Below are 18,390 nucleotides of genomic sequence, written 5' to 3'. Positions count from 1 at the left end.
CATGCTGCCCCAGCGAGCAGTATCAAAGGAAAAGTGCTGACAAGACCTAAAAGAAACTGAGGTGGGTATTGACATAATTAATAGATTTTCTTTAGCCTGACGATTAGTAGTTTTGGCACCAGCAAAAGGATCCATTTAGGTCAGTATTTTTCAAACTGTGCCTTTGTTGCACAGTAAGAAATACATTCTTATGGCAACCAGTGCTACCTATGAAATACATAAAATATAATAAAAACAATAAATTATATACCAAAAATAAAAGTTTCACGAAACAGTACTTACCATTGCATCTCATGTTCTCTACTTTTCAGTTTCATTTTTTGGAAAAAATTGGTTACAATCCACCATATTGATTTCATAATGTATTACTGGGGTATGAGGCTCACAATATGAAAATCACTCTTGTTTATCCAATTTACAATGAAGGAAAGGATCAAGCGGAAATGGGGAGATCCTTTAGTCTGGAATTGTAGCATTGGAAGTAAAGGATAAAGGAAGAAGCGTGGGTCCACCCCTCCCTGAAAGAGAGATTCCACTAGAGCAATGAATGTGTTACCAACTTGCTTAACTCGAGGGACAGGCAGTAAGAAGTCTTCCAGGACTCTCTCCTTGAATTGGCTGGTGGGAAATACAGTCAATGGGATTTACACTATTACATTTAGGCAGTGAGGTCAGAGAATTTGCTTTCAAATTCAAGGAAGAGCCATCAAAGAGAAAGCAAACTAGGTCTAGAGACAGCAGAGAGCAGAGGAGAGGGTCACACAGCACAATACAAAACTAGCAGATAGATTCCAAATGAAATAAAAAGTGGATAAGAAGTCATACCTTTTTAGATTTATTTTGGAGGGTATATCCTCTGTACCAACCTGTCAGAGCAAAAGAGAACACAAAATATTTTATGTTTTCTGGGATATCAGAAAGGTATTAGCAATATATACTCTCGTGTTCTATTAGCAATACTGGGAAGCAACAATTGACAGAGACGATTAACAGATAGTACGTTAGAAGATGAATGTTTTAGTTTATTACACAATAAAAATCTAACTGAATTTTAGAGCTGTATTCTCTTAATAACAATCGAATTTAAAATTCACGTAGAACCAAGCCTCATCTCTACTCCTTTGGAGGAAGAACAGAACAACAGCTTAAAAACACACACACACACACACACACACACACACACACACACACAAGACATCTCGTTTCTTATCACCCTAATACCTTACAGTCATTTAATAAATGTTTTTGCATGAATAAGTATGGACTTTCATTGTATACATGCTTTCTACATGTCACCTTATACTATTAAAAAATTTTTTAATAACTTATATTTGCTGTAACTCTTCTGAGTTCCCAGGTTAAGAACCACCATTCTGGGAAAATTTTAAATTGAACTAGCATACCTAATAGAGACAAATACTTGCACTTTAAAAATAATCCAAATAATGAACAATAAAATGAAATTGTGTGCAATTCTTGGTAATACTAAAAGCAACACCCCCACCCCGAATCCCCATAAAAAGATCTTATGTGTTTGCTTGCTGAGGCTTTAGGTAAAGGCTTTAACTTCTTTTTAAAAATTCCGGCCAGGCACGGTGGGGCTCACGCCTGTAATCCCAGCACTTTGGGAGGCTGAGGCAGGCGGATCGTGAGGTCAGGAGTTCAAGACCAGCCTGGCCAACATGGCGAAACCCCATCTCTACTAAAAATATAAAAATTAGCCAGGTGTGGTGGTGCACGCCTGTAATCCCAGCTACTCAGGAGGCTGAGGCAGAATCCCTTGCACCTGGGAGGCGGAGGTTGCAGTAAGCCGAGATCACACCACTGCACTGTAACCTAGGTGACAGAGCGAGACTCCGTTTCCAAAAAAAAAAAAAAATTCCAATTAAGGCACACACCCCTACAGATATTATTCCAACCCTCAATCTTCTAGAGAGTATACAATTGAATCTGTCCCTAAACAGATTTTTTATATTAACTATTTGCTGAACACCTACTATAGGAAGTTCACTGTGATAATTTCTCTCATTCTCCATGCCCATCAACTAAAGCATCAGTGTGGTCATCTTACCCAGGTAAACCCTGTGGTATTAGGTTGGTGCCAAAGTAATTGTGGTTTTTGCCACTAAAAGTAACGGCACACATATATAAGGTAGCCATACACACACTGTGAGTAGATGCAAACTGTAATTAAAACTCCAGGCATCTGCCAATAGGATCCTAGAACTCTCTCGTAATTTGTTCTACATGAAATCAACCAGAAAATAGACACATACTCTATTTCGTACATATTACAAGTAGAAAACTGAATTTACCTTCTTTGGGCATATATTCAATAATATTTTCGCAAATATTATTGTAAAAGTAATATTTCACAAATATTTTAAACTGTGGCATTCAGACATTGAAAGGATTTGCTACGTTTTACAGGGAGGCATGGGGTACTATGCTGTGGAACTGTGGCTTGCATCGAAGCACACGGCTAAGAAAAAGATATCTAAACAGGAAACACTTGCCCCGATTTAGGATGCCAAGTGTAAGAGATTCAGGAATAAGGATACTGAGCTAAGCATTGCTCCCCAGGTCTCAAGGTCTGTACTCATGTGTATATACTTGCTTGGTTCTGTGAAAACGTGAAAATGGGCTTTTGCATGACTAAATGGCTTCAAATTTGCCCTGGGACAAGAGTGGAGCGCGAGGGGAGCAGGCTGAGAAACAAGATATGCATCTTTTCCAAGTAGTTTTCGTAGTTCTGTGCCCTATAAAGCCAAGCTGTCACAATACAAATGTCATTCCACTTTCAAAGTAGAATTTATCTGTACTTTTGTAAACAGTATTTTGCACAGCCATTCATCACAGAGCTATGCTTCCTAAGCCTGTCATTGTTGAAAAAACTTTTTTGTTTTAATCTCCTATGTCTTCTCTAGAATTGTGGTGTGTGTATAAGCCCTATCTAAAGGCACAAAATTATTATGCTGAATTTGTAAACATGAACGTTCATTTTCCTTGTATCACGCATAAGAGAACAGATCTACCTCTGGAGCTTTAAGCATATACTGTCAGAACTCCATAAATTCTATTTTAATAACTGCACAGAATATGGTAACAGTTCACGAGTATGTTCGCTCATTTCCACATTACATGACCTGGGTTGTCATACAAGCAAGAACCCAGTTTTCCAATTAATCGTGCGTATTTACAGTAAGACTATCATAATTAAATATAGTTTGCTATTAGGCTTAAGAAGGCATAACGCAAAGAGGCGGCTGCAATCGGTGGGTGGTGTGAACTGGTCAGCAGGATCTCAGATGCTTTCTTAAGTTATTCCACTATTAAAATAAAGGGAAGGGTGAGGGGATAATGAGTCCAGAGGGCTACTCTTGTCTATATTTAGGGGAAGTTAACAGTTGCAAAAAGCAAGTTCATAGCAACCATGGTGAACACCAACGTATTCTAGGCTGAGGGTTGCTCTTTCAGGAGGCTCACAAGTCATTTCTGCTTCCTTGGGATTGCTCTAATCCAGAATAAAAATCTGTCCTCTCCAATTGAAAATAACAGAGAGTTGCTAATTCCACTGTCAAAATTACTTACTTTATATCTGGCTTCTCAAGTCATCTCCATTGAGGCAGGACTCTCATCTCTCCATTTCACTTCACCGATCCAAATGTCTCTCTGGCTGCCGCACACTTTCTGTCCAACAGATCCCTTACCTGATTCTTCTCCTCGCTACATGCAGTCATTCTACAAATCTTTATTACGCACTAATTAAGAACCAGGATGTAGTGGAAAGCAAGAGTTCACACGAAGATTATTACACTCTAATGTTAAAAATATACACAAGTAGGATGAGCTGAGATAACGACAGTGCGAAGAGGAAGAAGTGCTCAAGGAAAGTAACATGGCAGAGAACGGTTGGTAACATGGTACATTATTTTAAATATGGTGACTGAGGACAGATTACTCTCAGAAGCTAAAAGGAATGAGCCATTAACAGATCTGGGCAAAAAAACTTCCAGACAGAAACAAATCAAGCGAGGAAGCTGTGAGGCAAGAGTAAACCTGAAGTTCAAAGACAGAAGAAAAATGGCATGGCCTGAGTTCAGCGCAAGAGACTGAGATGGGGAGAGGCAATAAGAAGGTAGTTAGAGGAGGCCTAGTTCTCAACCCTGGACACCGATGAGATCCACCAGGAACTTTTACAAATACTGATGCCTGGGCCACACCACCAAATATTCTGATTTAACTGGACTGGGGTGAGGCCCAGACTTAATGCTTCTAAAAAGGTCCCCCGGTGATGCTAATGTGTAGCCAAGATTAATTACCAGACATAGGTATTATATGCCATGGAGAAATTCAAGTTTTATTCTAAGTACAGCAGGAAGCATTGGAGGGTTTCAAATGTCATCATGCCTTATGCTTTTTTTTTTTTGAGACAGTCCTGCTCTGTCACCCAGGCTGGAGTGCAGTGGTGCAATCTTGGCTCACTGCAACCTCCTCCTCCCAGCTTCAAGCAATTCTCACACTTCATCCTCCTCAGTAGCTGGGATTACAGAGCTGTGCCGCCATGCCCAGCTAATTTCTTGTATTATAAGTAGAGATAGGGTTCCACCATGTTGGCCAGACTGGTCTTGAACTCCTGACCTCCATTGATCCACCTGCCTCGGCCTCCCAAAGTGCTAGGATTACAGGCGTGAGCCACTGTGCCTGGCTGCCTTAGGCTTTTAAAAGAGCATCCTTGCTGCTATATGGGGACGGACTGTGGGATGTGAGGTGTAGTAGAAAGAGGAACACCAAAGGGGAGTGGTGGGTGCAGCGGAGAGGAGGAGAGATAAAAAAAAAAAAAAAAGCAGGATATATATATTTGTGAGGTTTATTTTTTTTGTTTTTCTCTTGTGGCAGGATCTCACTCTGTCACCCAGACTGGAGTGCAGTGGCGCAATCACGGCTCACTGCAACCTTCGCCACGCTGGCTCAATGGATTCCACCTCAGCACCCACCCCCGACCCCTGGTAGCTGGGACTACAGGCGCATGCCACCACGCCCAGCTATTTTTTATAGAGAGGGCATCTCCCCATGTTGCCAGGCTTGTCTCGGACTCCTGGACTCAAGCGGTTTGCCTGCCTAGACCTCCCAAAGTGCTAGGATTATAAGGGTGAGCCACCACACCCAGGCACATGATATATATGAATCAACAGGCGTTGCTCATGACTTTGCTGCGGGTGGCCATGAATAGGGGAGTAAAGGCAAATTCTCAAAGGTATTTGTATCTTGGGCTTAAGCAAATAGGAGGACGGTAGTCTTTGGTATACGAAGATTGAAGAAAGGAAAAACTTGTGGAATGGGAATCAAGACAGAATCAGGAGATGGATCCTGGCCCTTCTGCTCTCCCTCCTGGGCAGCTGAGTCCTGAGCCATGGGGAGGAGCAGAGTGACTTGGGCATTTGCCATGGGGGAGGGCTGCACATCCGCAGAGGGGTCCAGACTGGCTTGGCATGTCAGAGCCCCGGGGGAACAAGCTGGGCATCCATGTAAGGGAGCAAACGGGGTATCAGAGCCTAAGTGAGGCAAGGGGGTATCCGCACACAGGACTTGGGGGTGGTGCACTGGCCTTGGATATCAGAGCAAAAACGGGGTGAGGGGGGTGTTCCCATGGGAGACAGCATGCTAATGAGGATGAGTGATCAGTTATATACAAGGAAACTGATCAAATAGCTAAATCTATTAAAAATATGGGAAGCTAGGTTTCTTACTATTATAGAATGGAGCTATAAGCCCCAGAAGGGAAAAATCTCGAATGACCCCTGTGCTGCCGGATTGGGATTGAAGGCATCCATGTGAATTCATGACTTTTTATACACGTGGATCAGTCAAAATGAACAGGTATTAATCTGCAATTACACAAATGCATACTACCCCTAGTTGAATTACCTAGTTAGTTCCTATTTTTCTGTCCCCAGGACAGATGATAAAGGGAGCTCTCAGAAAAAGAGCTATGTCACTAGGAAAGTGCAACCAGTCCCAAACTAGGGAGGAGGACAGACGGTCCCATGAGGAACGAATCCAAGAAAAGAAAGGAACTGAGAAATCATCTTATCTGCCTGAACATATTAAAAGGCAGGCAACAATTCTGTCAGCAACCTTGAGTATGAAATAGAGGTACATTCACAGAGAATGAAGAAAAAAAGGAATTAGCTCTAGAAAAACATATTATTCAAGAAAGGAAATGTAATCAAGGTAAATCCCACAGCCTCTGCTGCTTACACTACATAGCTATGATGACCCAAATCCTAAATGTTAAAAAAAAAAAAAACTCAGGAGGCAGAGGCAGGAGAATCGCTTGAACCTGGAGGTAGGGGTTGCAGTTTGCTGAGATCATGCCGCTGCACTCCAGCCTGGGAGATAGAGTGAGACTCGGTCTCAAAAAAAAAAAAAAAAATTATATCTATATTTGCTTTTCTAAGAGGGATTAATATGTATCTGTATGGTGGGGTATACAGAAGAGTGAAATCCTTATCTTCCACAGTAAGAAATGAATTTAGAAATGAAGAGATTTATGCCACAAAAGTGGCTGAAAGAGTTGAAAGACTTCTGAAAAAGCTGAAACTCCTCAGAATTCGAGAGGAGTTAAAAAGGGTCTCCTGTTTTTCATTATAAACCTTGTAGAAATGGTTATGATGTTTAAATTTATAAACATATATGACTGATAAAATTTAAAAAATATACAGCTGATAAATCCTGGTAGGCCAGAACTAGGCAAAGGCAAAATTATAGGGATAGAAAATGGATGAGTAGTTGCCAAGTACTCAGGGTGGCATGGGGATGACTGAAAAGGGACACGGGAGAACTTCGGGTCTGACAGAACGGCTTTGTAGCTTGACCATGGTTGTGTTTCATGATTGCATGCATTTGTCAAAACCTGCAGAATTTTACACTAAAAAGGGTGAATTTTACTCCATGCAAATTATAACTCTAAAAAAAAGACACAGTGAGATACTATCCACCCACTGGAATGGCTAAAGGTAAAAAGACTGACTGTGCCAATCCCTGGTAAGGAGATGGAGCAATTGGAGCTCGCTTCCATTGCTGGTGGTTTCTTATAAAGTTAAACTTACACTTATCCTATGACCTGGCCACATCCTCACTTTGATGCTTTATAAGAATGTTTATGAATGCTTTATTTTTAACAGTCAAAAGCTGGAACCCATCGAAATGTACATCAATGGGAGTATCAACAAACAGTGTTATATGTACATACTATATTATTTACTATCATATATAATATGTAATATATTTATATTTGGCAATACACAGGAATAAACCATGGATGTGCAACATCATGGATGAACCTTAAAACCATTACAATAAGTGAAAGAGACCAAACACAAAAGACACATCTAATTCCACTGATATGACATTGACTCACAGGTAAAACTAACTCGCAGTGATCTAAACCAGATTGGCGGCTGTTTACTGAGGATGGGAACCGTGTGGATAAAGACACCAAGGAATTTTCTGGGGTGAGGAAAATGTGTTTTATCTTGATCGGAATGTTTAGGTATACAAGCTGCATTCATTTCATAAAACACACTGAACTGTAAACCTAAGATGAGTGCACTGTGTTGCATATAAATTTTACTGCAATTTTTTTAAATGTAAAAATTGACACTGTCAAGTGAATATTAGTCTATAAAATAACCACCTCAAAGTAACACAGAATTGCATTGCTGAAATATGATTGAATATTTTTGTTTGGAAATGTCTCTGAAACAAGTTTGAGTCATGTGTGAAAAAGCACAGAACTATTTCTCCATTACTTTACGTGGTATTATGTCTTCCCAAAGACATTATTCATCTTAATTACTACTGCATGCTCCAAAATTCATTCTGAACAAGTTTTGCTATTTCCAGAAGTTCAACTGCAGATTGGAGATTCATTTCTCCAGTGAACAATTAGTTACAGATGTTAGGAAAGCAGGGTACTCAATGTCTCCATGTCCTAAATCTTACTTAATAATGGAAAGAAAAAAACATATGTGTAAACACACAAGCATATAAACAAGAAAAGTAATTTCATATAGGGCTAAAAGTTACGAAGGAATAAAAGAGGCTAACCTGGGAAAGGCCAACTCCTGAGAATGAAGCTACGTTAGAAAACATGGTTAGAAAATTCTCTCTGGGCGTGGTGGCTCACATCTATAATTCCAGCACTTTGGGAGGCTGAGGTGGGAGACCAGCCTGGGCAACATAGCCAAGACCCTGACTCTACAAAAAACTAAAAATAAAATAACTAGCCAGGTGAGGTGGCGCACACTCATAGTCCTAGCTACTAGGGAAGCCAAGGTCAGAGGATCCTTTGAGCCCAGAAGTTGGAGGCTGCAGTCAGCTATGATTGCACCACTGCACTCTAGCCTGGGCAACAGAGTGAGATCCTGTCAAGAAAGACAGACAGAAGGACAAAAAGAGAGAGAGAGCGTGAGAGAGAGAGAAAGGAAGGAAGGAAGGAACGAAGGAAGGAAGGAAAGAACGAAGGAAGGAAGGGAGGGAGGGTGGGAGGAGGGAGGGAGGGAGGCAGGCAAGAAAATTGTCTCTCTCTGAGGATGTGCATTTAGGCTGAGGACTTACATTACTAAAGTGGTCCATTCATTCATTATACATGAAAACACTTATTGAACACCAGTGTGCCAGGCATTGTCTTCAAGGAGGAAGGAAACGTATCTGTAAACAAATAACTAAACACAAAAGGACTTTTAATGGTAATGCTTGTAGACTCTGGCACACAAAAGAGAAAGTCATGAATATGCTGGAAACTCAGAAGCAATTACTGAGAGGTACTCATGATTTCCCAACAAGGAAAGCATCATTTAGATGCTGGAATTATGGAGTGATTTATAAAATCTCTCCCTACTTTCTGATCACAAGATAAATTAGTTTTATCCCACGTACACACATAAAAGATCAACGAATTATTTTTAACCTCTTAGGAATTAAAGGTAATTATGAAGGAGACAAGGAGCTATGTTTCTGTACACCTGCATTGTGTGTGTGTGTTTGCCGGGGGTGGGGGTAAGGGGGGCGGCGGTCCCAGAGAAGGAGCAGGTGCTAAATCCTGTTGTTTTTCCCTTAAGTGTCGCTGGTCTGGTAGGTTGCTGGATAAAACACAGTTAATGGGGCCAAGGTCAAAGGCTCCATCCCCTGAAGGCCAGGTAAACTTGTGAGGTTTCCATGGGCATAGCCTGTCCTCCCATCCCCAATGAGTTGTCCTTCCAATAAAAGCTGGCTGTCTCTTGGGAAGCCAGTGAGCAGAAACAGCTGGGTGCAAACTCATCACAGGACAGACAAAGGGCTGGGTCTAAAATCCTTCCTTACAGACAGATAGTGGCTGCACCTCTGCCTGTGAGAGCACACTCACCGCCTTCCCGAGCCTTAGGTCTCACGATGTCCACACTCCACATGCATCTCACTGGGGCTTTTGAAAATAAGTTCAAAGGCAGAAAGTCAAGGGATACAAAGATGGTAAAAGATGATTCTATTCTTTTATACTTCTTGGTGAGACAAATGAGTTTTCCAGGTTAATTATCTGAGCTCAATTTTGTGGATTTGAGATCGCCAGATATTGGAAGGAACTCAGAAATCACTGAAAAACAACAACCTTACTTAAAGCAAAGGAGGGCAGGGTGCAGTGGCTCACACCTGTAATCCCAACACTTTGGGAGGCCAAGGCAGGAGGATTGCTTGAAGTCAGGAGTTCAAGACCAGCCTGGGCAACACAGTGAGACCTTTTCTCTTAAAAAAAAAAAAAAACAATTTTTAAATCAGCCAGGCATGGTGGTGCATGCCTGTAGTCCCAACCACTCAGCAGGCTGAGGCAGGAGGATCTCTTGAGCTCAAGAGGTTGAGACTGTAGTAAGCCATGATGGTGCCACTGTGTTCCAGCCTAGGCAATAGAGCAAGACTGCCTCTTAAAAATAATAAAAATTATTTTATTAAAAAATAAAATAAAAAGTAAATAAATAAATAAAGAAAACATAGTTAAGGAACTGAAAAGGCTTGTCCCATATCTCCCAGCCACTTACCACCTAAGCTGGGGATACAAACACAGGCCTCCTACCTGCCAGCTCATTGCTTTCCCTTATACCAAGCTGGCCCATGGCCCTACTGGGGCACAGTAGACAGGACACTTTCTCAATGCACCACCACTCAGGTCAGGTGGGCTTCGCCATGGAATTCTATCAGTATAAAACATACACGCATAGGCATACCATCTAAGTGAAAAAGCAGGAGATAAGGCTTCTGACTTTATTTATTCATTCATGCATTCATTCATTTATTCATTCTTTGAGGCAGAGTCTCGCTCTGTTGCCCACACTGGAGTACAGTGGCACAATTTCGGCTCACTGCAACCTCTGCTCCCCAGGCTCAAGCAATTCTCCCGCCTCAGCATCCCAAGTAGCTGGGATTACAGGCATGCACCACCATGCCCAAGTAATTTTTGTATTTTTAGTAGAGACAGGATTTCACCATATTGGCCAGGCTGGTCTTGAACTCTTGTCCTCAAGTGATCTGCTCACCTCAGCCTCCCAAAGTGCTGGGATTACAGGCGTGAGCCACCGTGCCTGGTCTATTTAACTTTTTTAATGATCAAAACAAAGAACTGTCCTTCGCAGCGCCTGGCATGCAGTAGGCACTGAGTAAACATCTGATGAATATAACAATGAGAAAGGCGGGTGTTCTTGAGCCACTGGCTAGGTATAGAATAGACTGCTGTAAGGAATATGAAATGAAACCTGCACCCACAAGACACACTTGGGCAGCAGGGTCTGAGTGACCCTTCTTTGTTCTCCTGGGATCCCATGCCCGGTGGGTAGAGACAGGCAGGGTTGAAGCACCCTGCCTATGAGGCCAGAATGTCTAGAATAGAGGAGCCACTGCTTCTTTATAAAAAGAACTTGTCTGACACCAAAAGGCCTGGTTCTCCATCCTAACTCCACAATAACCAGCTCTGGGGAACTCCATTTTTTCCATTGTCAATTTTAAGTTCTTACGGTTTCAATCTCTTAAATTTCCTTCCACAAAAACATTATATTTTTAATCTTGTTATCCCATAATATCTGTAGCAAAGAATACCAAGAAAGTTTCTTCTGGTTGCCTATAATAGAGGGTGATGGCAGAGATTTCTATTTGCAACCAGCAAATACCTTCTGAGACAAGTAGAGAGACCTGGTCCAGGCAGTGAGGGGCAAGGAAGAGGACCAAATCACGGTCAGCAAAATAGAGAGATGATATATCCAAATTTCCACTGCAAAACAAGGAAACCTCCCTCCGTGCCTTCACAGAGCCCTGGAAGCTCAGTGAGAGGAAGGAAACACCACTTCCTGTATCCTGGACAACATCATCCACTTGTTGGCCAATTCCCTTTATATTTTCTGGACGCGGCTTTTCTTTCTTTCCTTTTTAAAGCAAAGTAATCTCACCAGCGGTTAGTCCCTCTTGCTAAAAGTCTGACTTTCCTCTTCTGTGATGCATTTCTCTAACTTATCCAACCAGTCAAGAAAGCTGAGATGATAGGAGGTAGCATGTGGTTTGATCAGGAGGAGCCATGAATTCGCTGCAACTCACTCTTACGTTGCTTTTGTTATCATCAGGATGAGTTTGAAAGATGAACAAGAGAGAGATACAATTAACCAACCAAGATGAGGTCCACTTTCTAGAAAGAGTGATGCTAGAGGCGATGGGACCTCGAGGAGTTTGACAGTATAACCCCAATCCCTGATCCCTCTCCAGGACAGTGAGGAGACCGCTGGGTAAAAGTGGCAGGTTTGTGTGCTAAGAGCCGTGGAGGGGAGCTAAGTTCAGGAAGAGCTCACTGCAATACAGACACATTTGGGATGCGGCTGAACTTTTCAGGTGGCTGTTTCAAAAGCAAAACAACCGTATCCCCTTTGGAAAACTTTATGCCATGTCCAAAGTGTAAACGTCATTTGCGGAAGGGCTGCATGTTGTGGAAAGAACAATATACTACGATTACACAGGACCCCGGTGGGAATCACAGCTCTGCCATTTAACAGCTGTGTGGATTTCTTCAAGTTTCTTAACCTAAATCTCCACATTGATTAAAAGAGCATCAATAACTCTGGTCTCCCAGGATTGTAAGAACTGAGAGGCAGTACATGGAAGGCCTTAGCTCGATGCCTGGCATAGAGAAGGATGTAAAATGTCAGACACGGAAGGCACCCAATGGCACAGTTCAGAGATCATCTGCAGTGCTTAGGGCTGTCTTCTGGTTCCCGTGCTGCCGACTGTGGGGGGCTCTATTTGGAGTTCTTTTTTACTTAGTTTTTGAAGAATGTGTTTGTGCTCCTCAAAAAGAGCAGAACCTCTCTCAACTACTTAAATTACCGCCAACAACCAAAGCTGAGACACACAAAACAGCTAGGATACCACGCTAGGGGTATCCAGACTGTAGTACCTGATATGAAGACATAATTTTATTTTCCAACATAACTTCCCTACTCCAAGAAAATGGTAGAAAAGATGACTTTAAACGAAAGAGGACCAAAAAAGAAGCCAAGAAGAAACAATTTGAGGGATAGGAAAACCCTAAGACTGTGGCTAGAATCATCGAGAAACATGGCACTGAGTAACCAGGGCCTTGGCAGAGACCAAATGGGGCCGAACTCAAAAGTTACCGAAATTGGTTATCTAAGGCCTGATTAAACACTTAGTGTCAGCAATGAAAGTGACACTAAGAAAAAAAATTTCACCCTTTGTATCTTTCTATTCTAACTATAACAGATTCTTTTTATTTTGTTTTTTTGTTTGTTTTTTGAGATGGAGATTCGCTCTGTGGACCAGGCTGTGGAGCAGTGGTGCGATATTGGCTCACTGCAACCTCTGCCTCCTGGGTTCAAGTGATTCTCTTGCCTCAGTCTCCCGAGTAGCTAGGATTACAGGCACATGTCACCACGCCTAGCTAATTTTTGTATTTTTGGTAGAGAGGAGTTTTCGCCATGTTGGTCAGACTGGTCTTGAACTCCTAACCTCAAGTGATCCACTCACCTCAGCCTCCCAAAGTGTTGGGATTACAGGCTTGAGCCATTGCATCCAGCCTGTAACAGATTCTTAAACTGGCATTGGTGAAAACTAAACAAGTATTCAAGGTTAGTAACGCAATACTCATTGTTCCTGCCATTTAGAAGATTAACCAAATTGCTAGATACAGTTGTTTAAAATCCTAGGTTCCTACGTCAAAATTAAATACACACACATATTTAATATTCTTGGTTGCCTGACAAACATTAGGAACAGATACACAGAATATAATTGTAAGACTAAGAATCTTTCTGTAACAAGAAACCTTCCTGTGTTGCCTTGTCCATTCTTACTTGTAGCCTGAATTATACACGGAGATGAGGCAAGGAAGAGAAGTGAAGTTTTCATGGGTTTCTAAGACCCCTCAATAAAACATAAGTTTTTCGGGCAGTCTGTTTCCTGCTATTATGACCATTTCTGTTGAATCATTCAGCTCCATGGGTGAAACAGAATGGGTGTACTGAAGCACAGAGTTAATATTTATGACACAAAAGTCTCCTTATATGCTTAAAAATTTTTAATAGCCTTTAATTTTAGGTCCACAGGAAAACTGAGCAGAAGGTACAGAAAGTTATCATATACCTCTTGTATCCTGACAAGACATCCCTGCTATCAACATACCCCACCAGAGTGGTACATTTGTTGCAATCGAACCTACGCTGACACATTATCATCACCCAAAGTCCATAGGTTACATTGGGGTCCACTGTTGGTGTTGTACATTCTGTGGGTATGGACAAATGTATAATGACATGATTCCACCATTACAGTATTATACAGAGTAGATTTACTGCCCTAAAAATTCTCTGTGCTCTACCTGTTCATCCCTCCTTCCCTCTAACCCCTGGCAACCACGAATCTTTTTACCATCTCCATAGTTTTTCCTCATCCAGAATGTCATATAGTTGGAGTCATATGGATGGACTCTTTTTACTTAGTAACATGTATATCTATGTCTTTTCATGGCTTGACAACTCATTTCTTTTTAGCGCTGAATAATATTCCATTGTCTGGATGCACCGCTTTGTTTATCCATTCACCTACTGAAGGACATCTTGTTTACTCCCACACTTTGGCCATTATGAATAAAGCCGCTGCAAACATCTATGTGCATGCTTTTGCGTGGGTATGAGTTTTCAACTCCTTTGGGTAAATACTAAGGACAGAAATCGCTGCATCGTGTGATAAGAGTGTGTTTAGCTTTCTAAGATGCTAACAAACTGTCTCCCAAAGTGGCTGCACCATTTTACATTCCCATCAGCAATGAATGAGAGTTCCTGTTGCTCCACATCCTTGTCAGCATCTGGTGCTGTCAGTGTTCTGGAGTTTGGCCGTTTTAATAGGTGCACAGTAGTATCTCATTGCTTTAATTTTCAATTCGCTAATGATATATGATGCTGACTATCTTTTCACACACTTACATGTCATGTGGATATATATCTTCCTTGGTGAGGTTTCTCTGAAGGTCGTTGCCCATGTTTTAAGTGGGTTGTTTTCTTGTTGTTGGGTTTTAAAGCTCTTTACATGTTTTAGATAATAGTCCTTTATCAAATGTTTTTTGTTTTTTTTTTTGTTTTGTTTTTTGTTTTTTTTTTTTGAGACGGAGTCTCGCTTTGTTGCCAGGCTGGAGTGCAGTGGTGCAATCTCGGCTCACTGCAACCTTCGCCTCCTGGGTTCAAGCAATTCTCCTGCCTCAGCCTCCCGAGTGGCTGGGACTATAGGCGCCTGCCACCACGCCTGGATAAGTTTTGGTATTTTTAGTAGATACGGGGTTTCACCATGCTGGCCAGGACGATCTCTATCTCTTGACCTCATGATCCATGAGGTCTGCCTTGGCCTCCCAAAGTGCTGGGATTACAGGCGTGAGCCACTGTGCCCGGCCTCAAATTTCTCTTTTACAAAGATTTTCTCCCAAACTGTGGCTTAACTTCTCATTCTCTTGACATTATCTTTTGCAGAGCATAAGTTTTAAATTTTAATAAAGTCCAGTTTATCACTTATTTCTTTCATATAACTGTGTCTTCAGTGTTATATCTAAAAGTTACCCCCATATCCAAAGTCATTTATATTTCTCCATGTTATTATATTCTAAGAGTTTTATACCTTTATATTTTACATTTAGGTCTAGAATTCATTTTTGACTTATTTTTTGTCAAGGGTGAAAGGTCTGTGTCTAAATTCTTATTTCAGCGTGTGGTTGTCAGGTTGTTCCAGCACGATTTGTTAAAAAGACTATCTTTTCTCTATTGTATTGCCTTTGTTCCTTTGTCAAAGGTCAGCTGACTATATTTGTGTGGGTCTATTTGTGAGCTCTCTATTCTGTTCAGAGATCTGTTTGTCTAGTGTTCTACCAAAACCACAGTCTTGATTACTACAGCTTTATAGTAAGTTGTGAAATCAGGTAGTGTCAGTTCTCCAACTTTGTTCTTCAACTTCATGTTGGTTGTTCTGAGTCCTATAACTTTAGACTCCATCTGTCAATACCAACAAAATAACTGTCTGAGATTTTAATTGGGATTGCATTGAATCTATAAATCAACTTCAGAAGAACTGACACTTTGACATTGAGTCTCCGTACCCATGAACATGGAACAGCTTCCATTTATTTAGTATTCCGAATTCTTTCATTAATATATGCTTTTAAAGATATGACTCATATTACTATGGATAAAGCAGAGGCATATATTTAACATTTTTTTCCAGATATAAGCAAGAGGAGAAATATCTTATGATCATTTGCCCTCAATCAATTTTAAACCTTCCTCTAAGGCTTTCCCCTTACAGTAATCCTTAACTGAGGCTTAGCCAGCCCAACAGTGATGTTATGTGGAGATAACCTAACACATTTTTTAAAAACTAAAGGTTATGCACCAAATAATGTGAATAGTCCAGCAATCGGGGTGTGAAGTCAGCTGTGAGTGGGTATGTGTGTGCATGGGATGGAAGGACTCTGCTCCCATTTCAACCCCTTGATCCAACCAAGATCTGTTGCAGTCCAAAATCTGTGCAATGCTAAAAGCTCCTGGGAACATTCCTCCAGAGTACTCCCAAAAGCATCTTTGCTTTCACTGTGTTTGCCTCCTTAGGTGCATGGGAGCTGCCCAAATAGGTAATTCCAAGTACTTAGTCATGACAGAATAACTGAATGAAGATACCACTCAGGAAACAGTTCTGAACTCTACAGTAGAAAATTCCATATATGCCTATACCTGAATCATGCATATTTTTAAAGATGGAATTTTAGGGTTGGTCATGGTGGTTCATGCCTGCAATCCCAGCACTCTGGGAGGCCAAGGTGGGCAGATCACATGAGGCCAGGAGTTTGAGGCCAGCCTAGCCAATATGACAAAACCACGTCTCTACTGAAAATTAGCTGGGTGTGGTGACGTGTGCCTGTAATCCCAGCTACTCAGGTGGCTGAGGCATGAAAATCGCTTGAACCCAGGAGGCAGAGGTTGTAGTGAGCAAGACTGCATCACTGCACTCCAGCCTGGGAGACAGAGTGACACTCCGTCTCAATAAAATAAATAAAGATGGAATTTTAGAAGCGTATTGAAACATACGTGAAAAGGAAAAATAGGAGAAGGCATTCCCTTTTTTTAAAGATTAAGTCTGGATAAGACTTTTCACTGACACTCCTTTTAATTAATTTCTCTGGTAAACACCCTCCTGCTGCCACACATATCTTTTGAAAAACACATCTCAGGAACATATGTCACCAGCAGTAGTAGCTAACAAGCTGTACTTAGGGTAAAGGTCAAACAGATGTGGGAAGTGACCAAGCACACTCAACAAAATGCCACATGGCCTTATCTGCTTTCCAGGCTAATGCCAAAATGTTTGCATGCAGTGTCATAAAATCTAAGCTGTTAGGCTCACTGCCATTTACGTATGTGAAAGGCAGTGTATCTGTACCTAGATCACGGCGACTGTATAGATTCTGAATTACAATAAACTTTCAATTATTTTAATTAGTGGGTAACAAAAGTAAATGAAAGTTACAAATACCTTGGATGCCCCTATTGAAGCTTATATCCAGTAAACTTTTACATGTTCTATTAAGAATTGATTTTTAACAGCAATTTTGAATCTTTTGTCTCTCTCTTCACTTCTAACCACTGTGCATGGATGACCAAGTAGAGAAAGGCCAAGTAGGAAGGAGGAACAATAAAGAGATTTCAGGGTTACAAAATTAATTGTCATAGAGCATAGCAGAATATGACAATCAGACATTCTCAAAACATTAGATACCAAACTGTCTCATAATCCAATGCAGGGTTCCTACTACCACATCTCTAAAGGATGATTATTAAGCCTCTGCTTGAAAAACTCTTTTAAAAGCACTCTTTTTTTTTTTTTTTTTTTTTGAGGTAAGAGTCTTGCTGTGTCGCCCAGGTTGGAGTGCAATGGCATGATCTCAGCTCACTGCAACCTCTGCCCTCCGGGTTCAAGAAATTCTTGTGCCTCAGTCTCCTAAGTAGCTGGAATTACGGGTGTACACCACCACGCCCGCTAATTTTTTAATCTTTTTCTCTTTTTTTGCTATCCCTCCCCACTTCCCCCACCCCATGACAGGACCCAGTGTGTGATATTCCCCACCCTGTGTCTAAGTGTTCTCATTGTTCAGTTCCCACCTATGAGTGAGAACATGCGGTGTTTGGTTTTCTATCCTTGCGACAGTTTGCTCACAATGATGATTTCTAACTTCATCCACGTACCTACAAAAGACATGAACTCATCCTTTTTTATGACTGCACAGTATTCCACGGTGTATATGTGCCACACTTTCTTAATCCAGTCTATCATTGATGGACATTTGGGTTGGTTCCAAGTCTTTGCTATTGTGAATAGTGCCGCAATAAACCTACGTGTGCATGTGTCTTACAGCAGCATGATTTATAATCCTTTGGGTATATACCCAGTAAAGGGATGATTGGGTCAAATGGTATTTCTAGTTCTAGATCCTTGAGGAATTGCCACACTGTCTTCCACAATGGTTGAACTAGTTTTCAGTCCCAACAACAGTGTAAAAAAAAAAAAAAAAGTGTTCCTATTTCTCCACATCCTCTCCAGCAACTGTTGTTTCCTGATTTTTTAATGATCGCCATTCTAACTGGTATGAGATGGTATCTCATTGTGGTTTTGATTTGCATTTCTCTGATGGTCAGTGATGATGAGCACTTATTAGAGACAGGGTTCCGCCACGTTGGCCAGACTGGTCTGAAACTCCTGGCCTCATGTGATCTGCCCGCCTCAGCCTCCTAAAGTACCGGGATTGCAGGCGTGAGCCACCGCGCCCGG

General features: G+C 41.4%; 1 protein-coding gene across 2 annotated transcripts in view; it reads right to left on the bottom strand.

Annotated features, from left to right (window-relative positions):
• DOCK5 (dedicator of cytokinesis 5) overlaps positions 1-18,390 on the bottom strand; it is a 233,048-nt gene that overhangs the window by 148,262 nt on the left and 66,396 nt on the right. For both annotated transcript variants that reach the window (XM_007961955.3, XM_007961957.3), the window contains exon 3: positions 826-866. In XM_007961955.3, the coding sequence (XP_007960146.2) occupies positions 826-866 (41 nt within the window). The remainder of the gene's footprint in view (positions 1-825; positions 867-18,390) is intronic.

Source organism: Chlorocebus sabaeus, chromosome 8 (genome assembly GCF_047675955.1).
Source record: "Chlorocebus sabaeus isolate Y175 chromosome 8, mChlSab1.0.hap1, whole genome shotgun sequence".
In the NCBI taxonomy this organism is placed as follows: Eukaryota; Metazoa; Chordata; class Mammalia; order Primates; family Cercopithecidae; genus Chlorocebus; species Chlorocebus sabaeus.
This window is presented reverse-complemented; position numbering and strand designations above follow the sequence as displayed.